Source organism: Amphibalanus amphitrite, unplaced genomic scaffold (genome assembly GCF_019059575.1).
Source record: "Amphibalanus amphitrite isolate SeventyFive unplaced genomic scaffold, NRLGWU_Aamphi_draft 000579F_arrow, whole genome shotgun sequence".
NCBI lineage: Eukaryota > Metazoa > Arthropoda > Thecostraca > Balanomorpha > Balanidae > Amphibalanus > Amphibalanus amphitrite.
Genome location: NW_024882073.1, coordinates 1,182 through 18,231, shown reverse-complemented (window position 1 = coordinate 18,231; position 17,050 = coordinate 1,182). Strand labels below are relative to the sequence as shown.

Genomic DNA, 17,050 nt, shown 5'->3' with positions numbered 1-17,050 from the left:
TGGTGCTGTCACACTGCTGTCACGGAAGGGGCTGAATGGGGTGGAGCGGTGTATTATTGAAGCTCATTGCGCCGTGAGGCCAACGCAATCAGTGAGCTCTGCTACATGCATTATTTATCAGCCAATCTGGGCGCCAATCTAGGTGGACACGGAGGCAAGGATTTGAGATCCCTGTGGTGGAAAGTCTTTGCAATATTTTAGAACATATTTTGTAGATATAGTACCCCGGAGAGGACACTGCGGCTCATATTGGTCCCTTATTTTATCTTGCTTTCCCTTGTTTCCCACTCCGATTCTCATTCCCAGTTACTCATCTACTGTTGCTTACTTTCGCTCGGAACTCACAACTTGCACGAGGAAAAACACCGGTACGGGACGGGGCATCACCCACCCGGACGTGGCTTGCGGAGGTGGTGGTGGTGAGGGGGGTAGAGGGACGGACGGATAGGATAGGATAGGATAGAAAGACGGACGGACGGACGGAGAGACGAGGTTTAACCCTCGCCGGACCTATTGGTTTTCTACATACGCGCCGGCCGAGGGGGGGGGGGCGGGTACGACCCCCCCTCGCCGTTTCGCCCCTGGTGGAGCTAGCGCGTCGCGGAAAAAACGAGCGTGTGCGCCGTTACAAGACGCAGAGATTGGTACCCGATTTTAAGGTCCTAGGTCAACCGGTGACCTCTGAGGTCAGGTCAAGTGCCCCAAGGTACGGTTCAGTTTTTGGTGAATAACTTCGCAAAAAACGGCCGCAGAGCGCCGATTTTGGCAGCATCGTGATCGTCTCGCTCAGGCGCGTCGAATGATATACTTTTTGTCCGGGTCAGGTCAACTTGGGGTGTTGACCTCAGGTCAAGGTCAGGTCAGCACCCCCAGGTCACGAAGTTGGTCGAAAGAGGTCATGTCGCATATCATTCGATTCGGCAGGTCTTCCTGAGTCCATTGGTGGCTTTCCCGACTCGCTAGCTCAATTTGCTCAAGAGTTATTGACGAAAAACTAATATGACCTTGATGACGTCATAAATGACGTCACGCAAGGTCAACATTGCAAAAGTGACGCATCTAACCTTGCAAGGAGTGCATCAAATCACGATTCTGTGTGCTTGAGATAGTTGGAGATCGTTCCCGGCGCCAGAATAGCAGTTTGAATTTTTCCCCATTGACTTATAATGGTGAGGTCACGAAAATGACCTGACCTCATATGACCTTTAGGAAAAATCCGAGATATACAAATTGTGGGACTCATAATGGATACTAGATCCTGCAAGTTTCATTTCCCTGTGACATCTCCTCTGGCAGTGAGGGCGTTGCGAAGTTGCGACATCTGAAGACCGTGCAGAGGTTCACTTATGACGTCATAGGTCAGTGACCTGACCTGACCCAAAAATGCGGTTGGTGTCATAAGATCCGGCTTGGATCAAAGGTCAGGTATGCCAAGTTTCAGCTCTCTATCGCCAGCGTGTTCGGAGCTATCGCGAAAAAACCCTATGGGGGGGGGGCGGCACCCGCCCCCCCCCCTCGGCCGGCGAGGGTTAACACTATAATGGGAAGTAGTCCCTAGGTTCATCGCCACGGCATATATTTCTTGGAAAAGCTAATCGTTCATTGACTAATAATTTCATTTTACTGCTCACATGACTACGATGTCTCTCGCCGCTCCTGTAAAATGACTGGAACGTCTGATTTGGGAGTCGTCTTCCTATGCGCCCCAAAGACGGCATCCCCTCGCTGCTAGTACGCTATATACAGCGTTATGTTTCGAGGAAAATGCCCTGACCAACTCGCTTGAGTCTCTTGAGGCGGACAACAAGCGCTGGATCAGTTGTCACGGAAGCTTACTGGGCTAGGGAGCGGACAAGTTTGGTAATTCGGGGACCAGTTCCTTGTAGCCAGACTGACGCACGGTTGCATGTCACGAAACGGCAGTGAGCTAGAACGCTGACACGGGCCAGTTATAACGTCGAGGACCGATGTGTCGTAACTTCCCAACACTAAGAAATGGCCAACCTCAAATAGCTGAAGCTGCAATTCCAGTGGAGAGCATGCGTATGCCATGACCTTTTCGCTGGTGAACCTTCTGACCCCGGTGTGTGTGATTATAACCTCATGGCTAATGACAAGATATCTTACATGGCTAATGACAAGATATGTGACAGAAATACACGGTGGTTTGAAGGTTCGTTTTAAATATTTACATACAGGGTCCATCGTTCAGGCAATGCCAAGGTTTCGTTTGGATTGTAATGCTTCGTACTGTCTGCGTCTCGTGGGTTCAATTGAGAATTTCTGCTCCATCGCTCTTCGAATCGGGTGTTGGCGTGTCGCCTCTCGTTTGACCAAGTTTACAGTTTTTCCTTGAACCTTGGCTTATCCCTGAAGATCTCTCGTCATGCCAGCAGCCGTTGAGAGCATTTGGATGGTGACAGGTCATTGGCTGCTAAACCAGGGAAAGCAGTTAACCTTTTTTTCCTTGACCCTTGGCATATTATCTTTAAAGATCTCTGGACATGTCAGCAGCCGTTGAGACTTGAGAGCACCGTCCTGAATGCTGTGAACCCATCGGCTGCTGAACCATGGAAACGTTGTGCAGCGTTATCCATCGTTCCGCTTAGTCAGCTATATTCGTATGCCCTTACTCGCTATACCCGCTGAGCTGGCACTAGTAATCAGACCCCCGCGATGGGGAGGGGAGGGGCACGGGACGCCCGTATCACTCAGTACTCGCACCTGTACCCCCCCCCCCCCCCCCGAGGACGTGGCAAGGTCGCAGCTGAAGAGGACGGGGGCGGGGAGGGGAGGGGGTCAACGCTGGGACTTAAACTATTGAGATAAACACAGATAAGAGTCTGATTATTAACACAGAAATAAACTTTGATTAGAAGCACAATTCTTCAAGGCGGATGATGTATAATATAGCACAATTCTGGTGTAATTTTGATTAACGATATCTATTTGCTTGGTGGCTCGATACAGCTATCATAAGCGTAGGTTTGTGTTCTACTGAAAAACAATTCTGAGTTCTCGGCACAATTCAGAAGTACCTATGAAACGCTAAAACCTTTGTCAGCAAGAAGAGTGCTTTCTTTGTACAGTCTGTCTTAAAAGTACCGCGCAAAGTGACGGTGGATCCATCAATCCTGACCGAGGAAGGGCCTGTGTTAATTTGAAAGTCACCGAATCAATTGACCTGGGGAATGGACGAGGATATCCATTGTTTCGGTGACTCAAATCCAGCAGTCCTTCCTCGGTCAGGCTTGATGGATCCACTGTTACTTTGCGCGGTACTTTTAAGACAGACTGTACATAGCTGTCACAGGCTGGATGGGTGGGTGACCCGTACAGTCTGTCTTAAAAGTACCGCGCAAAGTGGCGGTGGATCCATCAAGCCTGACCGGGAAAGGATCTGCTTTAATTTGAAAGTCACCGACCAATTGACCTAGGGAATGGACGAGGATGTCAATTGCTTCGGTGACCCAAATTTGGCAGGCCCTTGCTCAGTCAGGCTCGATGGATCCACCGTCACTTTGCGCGGTACTTTTAAGACAGACTGTACAGTCTGTCTTAAAAGTACCGCGCAAAGTGACGGTGGATCCATCAAGCCTGACCGAGGAAGGGCCTGCTATAGTTTGAAAGTCACCGAACCAACTGACCTGGGGAATGGACGAGAATGTCAATTGCTTCGGTGACTCAAATTTAGCCGGGCCCTTCCTCGGTCAGGCTTGATGGATCCACCGTCACTTTGCGCGGTACTTTTAAGACAGACTATACACCCACTGCGCGCTCGGGGCGCTGGCCGGAGGGGCGGCGGCGCGTATCAGTGACCCAATGACGTCACAAATACGTCACGACGTGTCGCAATGCCGCCGCACAGCACGTGCCGGGGTGTGTGTTCGTCACCACTTGTTCGTCATCACTTGGGACGGGCAACACGGATGAATGGACGCGCAATTGGTTGAATAAATGAATGAATGTATGAATGAATGAATGACTGAGTGAATGAATGAATGGACAATGAAGAATGAATGAAAGAGTCCAGTGATTCGTTATCGTAGCTGAATCTGTAGCGGAGAAAGTCCGTTGCATGTAGTAACGCGTAAAGCTGAGTCAATCATCACATGGAGTTGGATTTGGGGTTTGTGCTGTTACCGTCGCAAAGTGCTGCGTATTGCGTAATTGGTAAATGGTATAGGCTTTGCGTGCAACCAACGACGTTGGTGCCTTCACCCGACCCGCTACTGGTTGCGCAGAAGTGACACCCCTCTGACAATAATTTATGATGTCGGCTCAGTGATGCCTATTGTGTAACGTCTGGGGGAATTTGGTTTCCATCAATTTCACTCGTATACTCGTATGCACGAAAATATTGTAGTTGTTAACGTTGAAAATACCGTATTACGGGTTATTGTTTGTTTTGCATATCCCTGATCTTTGATGAGCAAATGGCAAATTTTGTTCCATCGTACCTCATTTGTTGGCATAACGGATGCCTTCGCCGACCTTTCTCACCACGCACAACACTGCCGGCTGTCTCATATCTAACTCTCTGCTCTGTGTCTGTCGGCCTTTCTTGCCACGCTTAATTCGACACAATTGCTGACTGCCCCTCTCGTTTTCGTCCGACAGGGCCCGATGTGCGACCTGCTGTGGTCGGACCCGGACGACCGCGGCGGCTGGGGCATCTCGCCGCGCGGAGCCGGCTACACCTTCGGCCAGGACATCTCGGAGACGTTCAACCACAGCAACGGCCTGACGCTCGTCAGCCGCGCCCATCAGCTCGTCATGGAGGGATACAACTGGTCAGTAAGGGGGAGGGGGGACAGCCGCGCCCATCAGCTGGTCATGGAGGGATACAACTGGTTAGTGAGGGGTGGAGGGGGGGGAGGTCAGCTGCGCCCATCAGCTCGTCATGGAGGGATACAACTGGTCAGTGAGGAGTGGAGGGGGCTGCGGGGGGAGGGGAGAGGGCCCATCAGCTCGTCATGGAGGGATACAACTGGTTAGTGAGGGGTGGAGGCATTCTGGGCTTTTCTCTGTACTTGGGAGGGAGACAGCATGTTGATGGTCGTAAAGTGAGGGATAAAGCTAGTCAGTGGATGGTTGTACTCTGATAGGAAGGAAAAGTCATGGAGGGATACAGCTGGTCAGTGAGGAGGGATCTCGGTGGTTATACTATGGGAGGAAGGGAAAGACATCCGAGCTCGTTATGGAGGGATGCAACTGAACAATGGACGCCCAGGCGTTCGTTGTTTGGGAGGGCAGGACTCGTGGGCTCAGGGAAAGATAGAGGGTAGTGTATAGTGGATGCTGGTCAGTCCATGGAAGACCCGGCGCTGTTTTCTGGTAATATGAGAGGACTGAGTTTAGGAAGGGGTGGCGGCTATCACTGGTCAGTGAAGGGGACGGCCTCAGGGGCGAGTGGACGTGTTCGTTATAAAGGTAGTCCGATATCTCTATGTGATAGTCTGCGATCTAACCAACAATGGTTCGATGATATTGAAGTGGCTACCTTGGTCGATTATAAGCTACTGCAATATCCTTGATTGATATGAATGTTGAGATTGCGACACATACTATTTTTCAGAATGGATATGATATTGCGATAATCGTATTAATGCTCCGAACTTACATCGTTCTGTCGGCTGTTTTCAGGTGCCATGACCGTAACGTGGTGACGATTTTCTCTGCTCCCAACTACTGCTACCGCTGCGGCAACCAGGCAGCCATCATGGAGCTCGACGACGCACTCAAATACTCATTGTAAGTGGCGCTCACACTGGCTCACAGTTCACACTCAAATACTCATTGTAAGTGGCGCTCACACTGGCTCACAGTTCACACTCAAATACTCATTGTAAGTGGCGCTCACACTGGCTCTCAGTTCACACTCAAATACTCATTGTAAGTGGCGCTCACACTGGCTCACAGTTCACACTCAAATACTCATTGTAAATGGCGCTCACACTGGCTCACAGTTCACACTCAAATACTCATTGTAAGTGGCGCTCACACTGGCTCACAGTTCACACTCAAATACTCATGGAGTGGCTCTCACAGGCGCGGCAGGGGGATGGTCGAGAGATGTTGGAAAGGAGTGCTTTCTGTCTTGCTACGGTGAATATGCTAAAGTTTATGAGTGGTTTAGCCAGTTATTTTTTAATCGAAACAAAATATTTTCACGACTTCTTGAAAGATATCATCAAATGCAGGATGTATTTATTTAAAATTACAATTCTTAAACTACACTCTTGCCGTATTTTTCACTGTGCACTGAAGTATTACGTTAGTAGATGAACCACTGTCATGTTGTATAGCATAAACAGTAGCCTGTTACATACAAACCGATCTCCATTATCCGTTTGTTCCGTCACCGATGTTCATTCTTTATAAAGACGGTGTTTCATAATGCCCCATCTAACCCCGCGCCTTGTTCGTTTTTCAGCCTTCAGTTCGACCCAGCTCCGCGACGTGGAGAGCCTCACGTCACCCGACGCACGCCAGACTACTTCCTCTAGAGGGTGTCCGAACCGCTAGCTCTGCGCCACTCCACCGCCGTTGGACGCTCTGCCCCTCGCGGCGTGAGCGAACTCGGCCGGTGGAGCCGCCAGAGCGCCGTGGTGGACGGGGTTGACAAGATCCGGCTACCTGGAGCCAGGAGCTGTGCAGTGAGGAGGGACGGTTGGGTGCGACGGCGGCGGCGGCGCGCGGGATGAGAGAGACTGGACGGTCGTGGACGCGCGCGGCGGCGGCGGCTGTGGCGAGGAGGCGGCGTGTGTGGTGCGACAGGCGGCGAAAAGTGACGCGATGTGTTGTAAGGGACAAACGAGACAGCAATGGAGCTTTGAGTGTCGTGACTACATCCATCTGTTTGGACTGCCATCGCTGGTAGTGAGGAACATCCACTGACGGTCCATCAGCGTCAAGTTGTGGTGACAAGAAGCTGACGACTGCGGGGACACTGCACGGCGTCAGGTTCCCCTACATCGGAAACACGAGCTGAGCGTCTGCACTGCTCTGATAGCGACACCTACGGCTTGAGTCGAGCCAGCAGGAGTTGCGCATCGCTCCGCAGTGACTCGCGAGTCTGTTGAGTCGTAAGTCCTCGCCTAGACTCTTCGTGATTCTCGCCCCAAGTCCTTGCGAGTGCTTATCCCAGAGTCATCGCGAGTTTTTGGTCAGATTTGGACAGTTCCTCGTTGTGTTGGTCCGCCTCGCCTCGTGTGCAGCGATCGTGAACGTCCTGTGTTCAATGTGTCTGTGGTGTGTGAATGTCGCGTCTCCCCCGACGCCGCCGCCGCCGTCCGCGTCGTGTTGCCAAAATGACGCCCTCGTGACGAGGGCTGATGTGGGCCGACCGCGCCGTCGTCCCGGGTCACGTCAGGTCATGTCAGAAGAAAGAGAGACGAGAGACAGAGGGTCAGAGACCGTTGTGTATATGTGCGCACTCGCGAGAGACTTCTTTCCCTGTCGGTCCCATTCGCTCGCGCCCCCTGTATCTGTCAAACAATCGCGCGATACACACACAGACACACACACAGACACACACACATACACACACAGACATAACACGCCGGCGCAGTGCCGCGGCAGCCAGCGATCACGGCGTTAGGTATTTCGGTTAGTCGGTTCGACGAGACTGTCGAGTTATCGGCAGTCTCAGTCGACTGAGGCGGACCCCGTGTACGGGGGCGCGATGTTGAATATACTAATAAATTGTCGTGCTAAAATGGGCGTTTTGTCTGTGAGTGAAGTGCGAGCGAAGAGCAGAGTTGAAATGGTGAGATGGAGAAGTGTGGGGTCCAATAACTGATAAGCGTTCGAGGCCGAAAACCAACATTATTTCTGAGAGTGGAAGGTGCACTTATTTGTTGTTTGTTTTGTTGGGTTAGGCCCTATGCAATTATTACAAAGGTAGTAACTAGGTATAGTGACACCCTGTGAAATCCCGTGAATGTGGTTTTGGCATTTACACGTGCTGCGCAATGCACATTTTGAGGTAAAAGTCCGCAAGAGTACATTGCTGGAAGTGGCCAAATATATACATGCGTTACATCGAACAGCCCATCAATAGTTGGGTAATATGCATTCTAAATTAATAATTAATAGCTGGGTTCTGATAAAATGGAAGTGCTCAGCCTAGCAGATAAGACGTAGCACGATGGTTTGAAGCTAACCTGAGTCAAGGTCATGATATCAGCGAAAAGTTCGTTTAGCATAGCAGTCGATCCGTATCGTTGAACTGACCGCGTGCAAGGTCAAATATTTTATTGTCCCTTTAGCACCTCCAAGTTTTTTTCAGAAACACTTCGTGGTGACTTTTCTTTTCTTCACCTGCCATGACCTCGGCGGTATAAAGAAGTGAAGAGTGCAAGTTAAAAATCAGAAAGAAATCAAAAATGAATCTATTGGCCACTTTCGTGGGAAAGAAACGCAGTTCAGTAATACGAGTACTTCATGACTGCGCCCGCCAGGTAAACCTTATCACAGGTAAATTAACCTGACCAGTGCCCCTGGGTCATCGATTTACAATTCCGAGGTTTACGGCTTCTGGAGGCGGTCATGAAGCAAGTTGCCATTCGATTGATTCGATCGAGTGCGACCATAGATATAGGTAAAGACGTGCGACGTGCTGTGGGGGCGCATCGGCGGCGGGATCTCGCTGTGTAGGTATGAATCGAAGTTCGAACTTCTAAAAAATATGTGTTCGCGCGGAAGAAGCTTAGAAAAATGCACATACATACTCGTACATAAATACATACATTTACAGTTTACTGCAAATTCCGTCAGGCTTTTTATCAATCGCTGAAAGTTCATTAGCAAAGATTCGATCACTGTGGCGGAGAGGTCAACTTACGTGAATTCGTGATCTAAATCCCATCTCACTGACCTGCTTCTGATTTTTCTTATGGGAAGAAAAATATTAGCCATGAGATATGTCATGTCACCGTTGCCTCTTGTTGTTAATCTTATCGCTGAATTATTAGCAACAGAATATGACAGAAGAGATAAACATTACATTTTAAGCAAACTTTAATTTAGTCGTCACGCATCTCACTAATCGTCTTTGCTGCGTCATATACCCTTTCTTTGTTTGTTTACATCAATGAGCCGCACCTTTTTCTAACGGAATAGCGTGCTTGTTGCAAGGCTATAGAAATCCGGATAGAAATCCACTTATTGCTGCTGATAATAAACCCAAGGCCGTATATAATAAATCGTTTATTGAGTCTGGCTTGTCTCACGAAATTGAAATAGAAGTAACTACTGTTTGTCCATTTGTTTTAGCCTTGGGTCCAACCAGCTCAATTTTGATTTGTTGTTGTACGCTTCGTGGGTAGTGTGATCACTTATCCACCGTTTGATGCATCTTTGGCTTGTGTTGAGTCAAGTCTAGCATCCATTATGAGCTTTTTCTTGTAAGTACATTGTTTTAATTTATCATCTTGAATACTTATTTGTGATACTAACTAATAAATTGACTCAGTTTCTCATGGGCAAGTTAAAATGGAATTCTGTAGATTACCTACCTGCTAGCAACAACTTTGGAAATTGAATCAAATTAAAACCTGGAACGTAAGATAAATATGAATATGAAGTTTTGAAAATTCAAGTGCAATTGCTCATCTCCTTTTGACACAGCAGTGGAAGGTCAAACAAGACTTTCAAGCCAAAGAAGAACATCCCTGAGGGCTCTCGGCAGCATGAGTTGATGAAGCACGCTGCGGCTACCCTCGGTTCGGGCAACCTGCGCCTGGCCGTTCAGCTGCCAGAGGGAGAAGACCTGAATGAGTGGGTGGCAGTCAATAGTGAGTAATTGGGGTGGTTGCTGGAAGGGTAAGGATTAAGACGATAACTGATTGGCTGTGCCTGTACCGGGCATAACCCTACTGTGTGTTTTCCTGGCAGATTTATTGTTTTTCTGGAAACTTTTCAACTTATTTTTCATGCCATATAAATGTATAGATCCATTGCTCCCAAGCACAAGTAATCAAGAACTTATTAGTCTGACCATGCAACTATTGTGATTTGTGACTGCCATGTGATGCCAAATGCCAACTATTCTCTACCATTGCCCTGCAGCTGTGGACTTTTTCAACCAGATCAACATGCTGTACGGCACAATTGCTGAGTTCTGCACGGAGCATACCTGTCCAGTGATGTCAGCAGGTGGGTTAGGCCATGGGTCACTGGTCAGCCATGGGTCACTGCTGGAGACTGCCACTAGGAGGATGGATCTGCACAACAAACTGAGCCATAGTCGGACAAGCACAAGAGAGAACGGATTTAGCCCGCGCCCGTATTGGTGTTTTGCCAGCCGCGAACGTAAGGGGGGGGGGGGAGGTCCGTTGGACCCCCTTGCCGATTGGCCCCTGATCGAGCTAGAGCTTCGCGGAAAAAAAACGAGCGTGTTGGCCCGTGACGAGAGGAAGCCGATGCTACCCAATTTTAAGCTCCTAGGTCATTGGTTGACCTTCCAGGTCAGGTCAATGACCCAAAAATCGGGAAAATCGGGACCTGTTAAAAAGTCGTAGTGTGGCTGCTATGGTTTTTTTCGGGATGCTGATCGTGATCATGAATATCGTGTTAGTTTTGATCACAGATGATGTCTTTAAGCATTTAAACCAGGTCGCGTCAGGTCAGGTCAGGTCAACCAGTAGGGGTCGTGACGGGTATTCGTAGTACACGTCAACCGCCTTTAATAGCTTCGTAACATGTTACGAAGGCACCAAAACTACTTCGTAAATGTTCAAATGGTTGCTAGATTCGATTTCAGCTCTAAAAACTTGCCTAGAAACATGTAAAACTCGAAAAAATGAACCGAGGTCACCAAAGGTCAATGACCTGACCTGACCTTCAGGTGACCTTGACATCCACCCTTATGCATGGCAGCAACATCAAATCACATGTTTGAACGTTTGAAACCACGAAAAGCTTACAAACGCGCGGCTAATGCGAGCCGACATACGCCGAATCGCGATTCCGGCCAAACAAGGCCTCGAGAAAAAGGTCACAGGTTAAAGGTCACTTGGGTCAGGGTCATGGAATTTTCAGAGTAGGTGTAAAATTGATCAACTCGAGGATACTGAAAGTTTCGTCGCAATCGGCCGCTTTTTGCGCGAGTTATTCGCGAAAAACCATGGGGGAGGGTCCAGCCGACCCCTGCATGTCTTACAGGACCCATTATGGATATGATAACCCCTGCATGTCTTACAGGACCCATTATTGATTTGAGAACCCCTGCGTTTCTCACAGGTCCCAAGTACGAGTACCACTGGGCAGACGGTCAGACGGTGAAGAAGCCCATCAGGTGCTCAGCGCCCAAGTACATCGACTTTCTGATGACCTGGGTTCAGGAGCAGCTGGACGATGAGAGCGCCTTCCCCAGTACCATCGGTGAGCCGGACAGCTAGGGACTCATTGGGTTAGAGTTCATGGTGTGGGACAAGCTTTTATAATTTGTAGAGAGGTGAGTGGGGAGGCGTGACCTTCTCAGTACTGTTTTATGTACAATTATGGCATGGGTGAATGTCGAGTACAATGAGAGCCAAGTTAGCAGTCTCCGCTATGGTTGCAGACGCGATGTGTGGTTGTGAGGAAGGGAGGGAGCGAGCATGAATGAGTAGATAGGAGCGAAATAGGATTTATCGTAACACGTGTGACACGTTCCCTTTCGCCGGTAGGTGTCCCGTTCCCGAAGAATTTCTCCCAGCTGGCCAAGACGATTCTGAAGCGACTGTTTCGCGTGTATGCACACATCTACCACCAGCACTTTGGCGAGGTGGTGAAATTGCGGGAGGAGGCCCACCTCAACACCAGCTTCAAACACTTCATATTCTTTGTCCAGGTGAGAAACCGGAGTGTTGTGGAGAGAAGCATAGGGCGTTGTTGTGTGTGTGTCGCGCCTGGATTTGCCTGGTTTTGTGTTTTATCTGCTTTATATTGGTGCTGTAATTTTATGTTTGTATACTACATGATCAATACAAACATTCACAAGAGAGTGACACAGAACATCAGATCTTCCTGTACTAGGGGGTGAAAGATGGGAGACTGGAAGCTGAATTATTGAAAGTTGAAACTTTTTGCCCGTTACACGGACATTACCTTGTCACTGGTTAATTAGAGCTGTGCCGATTTTGTCTTCGACTTTCCCTCTTCAGCCAGCCAACTCCCCACCTCCTCCTTACACAATTTCCTTATTTGACCACCTATTCCCTCTCTGTCTCGTCCCTCAGGAGTTCAGCTTGGTGGACCGGCGGGAGCAGGCTCCTCTACAGGAGCTCATTGACCGACTCCTGGAGCGAGAGGCGGCCCAGAATGGAGCCGGAGGGGCGTCAGGGAGGTCGGTGCGGCCCACTGGCGGAGCGGCGGCCGCCTCAGCCTACTGAGCACAGTGAGAGCGCCGGACGTAAGTCGAGAGGAAGGATGGAGAGGAGAAGAGAGAAGAATGTGAAGACAGTTGAAGAGGAGAGGCGTGGAATGGAAGAGACCGGTCAGAACATTCTACGGAAGAGGTGGGCGGAGGGTTATTGAGAGGATGGGATCGTTGGTTGGGTCCACTGAATTGTCCCAGAGGCTATTCCTGCAATTGAACGGTATTACGGGATAGTGAGAAGACAGAGAAAAGCGAGGATTAGGATAGTTGAGTAGTATTTCAGGCGAGCTTAGCCACGGTCACGTGCAAAGTGTACTGAAGCACTTAGGTGTGTCCCGCTTTTTATTATCATTTTTTAGGCGGTGGCTCGAGCTTGCCATTAGTGCATGCGATTGGTCTAACTTTAGTTGCCTCATAGGCCTGTGCAGATTCAATTGCTGAGTTGTACGCAACTGTACGATTGATCACTGAACTTGATTTTGTCCCGAACAAGAAAGCCTGCATTGTATCTTGCCATGATGGTGAGTTTTAGCGTTGCATTAATTTTAAATTTGCATTCCCTCCACCAATATTCGCGGTGGAAATAATACGACCTATCATTAATCAGCATAATTACAATTCACTAGTCAATGCATAAGAACCATTTTCACAGGGCGATGCCGTCATATTCCAAAATGTTGATAGGTGGTCTGAGCTTATTGGATCTCAACAATGCCATTTTGAATTACAACCTTAAAATGGTGTTACATATTTGAGGCAATGCAAGCCTCCATTCCCATAATATGCCCATCATGAATAATGATCCCTTGAATTTTTATTGTTGACAATTTGTGTCACGAATGCTTTCAGTCCCACTGAAATTCACTCATAGTATGGTGTTATGTTTGCTTATGTTTAGTAAAATGGTGAAACGCATGCTTCACTTATCCGACTGAAAAGATGTATGCGGTAAAACATATCTTTTCCTGTTTTCTGGAGATGCATTATTGCATAAGACTATTTTTCAGTTAAAACCAGCTGCCTTATGTACTTTGTTGTCCTTTGAAACAAAGAAATCGCAAGTGTCCTTACTTTGCTTTAGCTTTACTTATGCTTGCATGATTCCTCCGTATAATTCAGGAGTGCGTGTCACGCTACTGCTATGCTAAGCGAAGACATTTAGGTGTCACATCGTTTTTAATTGGGATCAAATGTAGCTGTGTGTGCTTTTAGAGCACCGAACTGCGCACAGTTGATTTTGTTTGACTGGTAGACGGCAGTCTTGCCCTGTCGTGAAAAGACTTTTATTAACTTGAACTGTATTAAGCGCATTCATCCTACGAGTTTGTCCATTGTTTTGTAAAATTCTTTTACATCCTGCCTGCATATACCCCTTGAAGTGCTATGAATTTCTTAGATTGAGCTTTGATTGATAAGATTGAGAACATATTTCGATTAGTGAAGTGCTGAGTAGTTGGGCTTTGTTTTGCCAGCATTTGCCATAGTCGCCTATGTTACAATATGCTATGAGCTTCCATGAGCTTAGTCCAAGTGCAATGCTGTGCATTTTACGATTAAAATACGCTAGATATCGTTTAAGACATATTTCGATGTCAATTATGCTTTTTATGGTTATAAAGTCGTGTTTAAGCAATGCCTATATTTGAAGCATCTCATTAGACAGTAACCGAACAACATGCTCATTTTTAAGCCATTTTCATGTTTTACACCAAGAACTAAGAAGTGTTTTCGATATTGTTTAATCTGTTCCCAATTAGGTGATGAAACGCTGTAGTATTTTGCACCCTAAGCAACGCAGTAATAATGCGTTTTTCTAAGAGAGACGCCCCTTCTATAATGCTCATTTTTGCATCTGAGTAGTTCGTGATCATTTCGATAGGCTGAGACCAATATCATGCGTCGGCCCAACGTCGGCCTCTTGTGGGTAATTCAGTCATAATTTATTAAAGTGGTGATTTTGATACAAGGTGATGCGCGAGAAATTGAAGCATTTTGTACGTTTTGTACTTTTGTACCATTTTGAAGATAATATATCACGCTTGTCTCGCTCTGTTGTTTTGTCCTCTTCCGTTGCTGGAAAGAAAACACAACGCTGCTCAAAGTAACTTGTACTAAGTACACACTTAAATAATAAATTTTCCGCTTGACACTGATCGGACATAGCTGACAGCCACAAGGCAGTACATTCACACATTAGCCACTAGACACCAGAAGTTTTAGGTCCCCCGAAACTTAAGTCTCAAATACGCTGTAACCTGTAAGGCACATGTCAGATATCGCTCATCAGAATGGGTCGCGTCGTTAGCTGGAACTAGCGATCGGTCAAAGAGTAGTTTGACTTCAGTCTGCGCTGCCTGCCAGGTTTCCTTGGCCTGTAAATGGCAACCGGTGACTGCACAGTGAACAGACTACAGTACGCAGTGAATGTATCAGTGTTTCCAGCCCATGTTCCTAAAAGGATCGTGACAAGACAGAGCTTCACGAACCGCTGGCTCAATCGCTGGTAATACTGGCTCGGTCTGACCATTCACACACGAAATACACACGGGGTGATAACACGCAGAGTCCGGAAGAAGTTTGCAGTCGAAGCACCTTACTGATAAAGGCACGTGAGCAATCTTATATGGCATTGCAATGCTGAAACAAGGCAGTTGCTTCTTGAAAACACAGCGATCGAGTGTTTACGGACAGGCAACTCACGTGCACAATAAATACAACCACTCCGCTTCCAACACAAGTCATACAGTTCACCATCTTAGCATACAGGAAGCACAGCTATGACTTATCAGCTGTATGTAAGCGACACTGGTTAAATATGAGACACCACCTTTCACTGCATCGCTTTATGCTGTATGTCATTATTAGGACCTAAATTGAAAAAAAAAACGCGATGAATTGGCGCCTTTGCAATAAGTTGGCAAACAAAATCCTTTTGAAAATGGATTTCTTGAGATGGCGTTCCGTGCGATGCAGAATTTGTTAGCACTCTGTTTTACTTCTCATGCATCACTCGTTTCACATTCACTGAATCCACTCATTATCGTAATATTATTGAGTTTTTATGTTTGTCGTTCATCATGCCTCTACTCCTTTCAACCTGTGTCACCTACAGCCGCACACAGGCTTCATCTCGCATCAAGTCCTCGGATGACGCCATGTATGACTCCTATGACGTCATCTCCACCGCCCACCTCCATCACCTCATCCAGACAGTGACGAGTAGGTGGAGAGCCGCGCGTATCCACCAGGGAACACCCGGTACTGCTCAGGAGGGTACTTCTTCAGCTTGTCGAACAGAGAAGGCGTTGAGGGTGTCTTGGCCACCACCGGCCGTGTGGTTGCCCTCTGCCTCGGCGGAGCGGAGACCGGCTCACGGGACCTGGTGAGCAGTGCCGGCGGCTGCGGCGATCGGTGTGGTTTGCTGAACACGGTCGGTGTCGGTCTGCTGAGAGTGGCAGAAGAGGTGAGCTGTACCGGACGCCGGTGGAAGGCGGAGAAAGGCGTCACCGGTCGCGGGGCCGGTCTCGGGGAGGGGCGGCCGAACGGAGGACGGAGAGGGGCGGCAGGCCGCGGCGCCGCGGTGGGACGCGCAGGTGGCGCCACCGTAGGTCGAAACGGCGGTCTCGCGGTCGGGCGAGTAGGTGGCGCTACGGTCGGCAGCATAGATGTCGCCCTATGTCCGTGACCGTCACAGGCATGATGACCGCGTATTACCGGCTCTGTCGACTTCTCCGTGATAATATACACAGGCCGCTCCGGATCCTTGGGTATATCAAACGTGAACTTGTAGTCGGGGTATTTGATCTCAAAGCCTGGCGGGATGGGCTCCGGTTTGGGCCGACTTCGATGGTAGATGTCGTTGGGGTGGGGGTCGCCGGGAGGCAGCAGGGCCCTGCGGCGACAGAGACAGGGTGGATCAGCGACAAACGGCTTGGGGAGATCTGACCCAGTGTTGTCACTGAATGACTGTAATGTCGCTTATGTAAGCCCATCAAGATGTAGTTGTCAGCAGTAACTTTGTCACCCTCGTCTGAGAACAAGAGTCTCAGCGTGATCTGAGGCCCTCGATAAACCTTCCGAAACTTAAACGTGCCTAAATTCGTCTAAACGGTAACACCAGTATCAAGAGCACTCTCAGATTACCAATTTTGCTTCTTTTCCTCTCATAGTCTTCAGTTCCTACATTCTCACAAGTAAAACACTCGTGTCACGTGTGTCGTGTCGTGAAGTTCAACTCCCAAGCTCCAGCCCTTACTCCATTGTAGATTACTTGCTCACACATACACAGCCACCGCTCCCGCCCTCCCTCCCTCTCTCTCCCTCTCTCTATCCCTCCCTCTCTCCGCTCTCACCTGAGTTTGTTCTGCGGCAAGAAGCCGTGGAAGGGCGTCAGGTCAGCGCTCTCCTGGGTACTGAGACCTGCCCAGGTCAGTAGCAGTAGCCCAGCCCGCAGGCTGCGGGAGCACCTCTGTAAGGGGCAGAGGGGGTAAGTGCTGGGGAAAGAGGGAGAGCGTTGGTGAGAGTATGGTTGTTGGAGAGAGGGATGAGCGCTGGCGAGAGAGGGATAAATGACTGGGAGAGATGGATACATGAATGGGAGAGATGAAGAGTAGGGTGAGTTCCGCAGGGAAGGGGTGTGTGCTGCGAGTCGACACTCGGCTGACGGCTCACGACTCGGGTGAT

At 48.8% G+C, this 17,050-nt stretch overlaps 3 protein-coding genes across 5 annotated transcripts in view; 2 read left to right on the top strand and 1 right to left on the bottom strand.

Moving 5' to 3' along the window:
- Window positions 1-7,721, top strand: part of LOC122394213 (serine/threonine-protein phosphatase 2A catalytic subunit beta isoform) — a 42,050-nt gene extending 34,329 nt beyond the window's left edge. For both annotated transcript variants that reach the window (XM_043390945.1, XM_043390944.1), the window contains exons 6-8: window positions 4,621-4,793; window positions 5,647-5,754; window positions 6,437-7,721. In XM_043390945.1, the coding sequence (XP_043246880.1) occupies window positions 4,621-4,793; window positions 5,647-5,754; window positions 6,437-6,509 (354 nt within the window). In that variant the 3' untranslated portion in view covers window positions 6,510-7,721. The remainder of the gene's footprint in view (window positions 1-4,620; window positions 4,794-5,646; window positions 5,755-6,436) is intronic.
- A 1,375-nt stretch (window positions 7,722-9,096) lies between these two features.
- Window positions 9,097-14,413, top strand: LOC122394214 (MOB kinase activator 1B-like). 2 transcript variants are annotated; one of them, XM_043390946.1, is made up of 6 exons: window positions 9,097-9,410; window positions 9,634-9,800; window positions 10,075-10,161; window positions 11,248-11,388; window positions 11,676-11,839; window positions 12,228-14,413. In XM_043390946.1, exons 1-6 carry the CDS (start codon window positions 9,397-9,399, stop codon window positions 12,378-12,380), a joined length of 726 nt encoding a protein of 241 aa, XP_043246881.1. In that variant the 5' UTR covers window positions 9,097-9,396; the 3' UTR covers window positions 12,381-14,413. The 2 variants fall into 2 exon arrangements, with proteins under 2 accessions (XP_043246881.1, XP_043246882.1); XM_043390947.1 differs by having other exon boundaries at window positions 9,105-9,410; window positions 9,637-9,800.
- A 9-nt stretch (window positions 14,414-14,422) lies between these two features.
- Window positions 14,423-16,835, bottom strand: LOC122394217 (extensin-like; the record flags this gene model as incomplete). The annotated part of the gene is made up of 2 exons (XM_043390952.1): window positions 14,423-16,259; window positions 16,720-16,835. Coding segments are annotated over 2 exons (807 nt in total), but the record flags the coding sequence as incomplete, so codon positions are not given.
- Between the last annotated feature and the right edge of the window lie 215 nt (window positions 16,836-17,050).

Bases quoted from the DNA above. Each gene is read 5' to 3' on its own strand.
- LOC122394214 (XM_043390946.1), top strand. The intron at 10,162-11,247 runs GTGGGTTAGGCC...CGTTTCTCACAG, and splicing joins CTGTCCAGTGATGTCAGCAG to GTCCCAAGTACGAGTACCAC. The intron at 11,389-11,675 runs GTGAGCCGGACA...TTTCGCCGGTAG, and splicing joins CGCCTTCCCCAGTACCATCG to GTGTCCCGTTCCCGAAGAAT.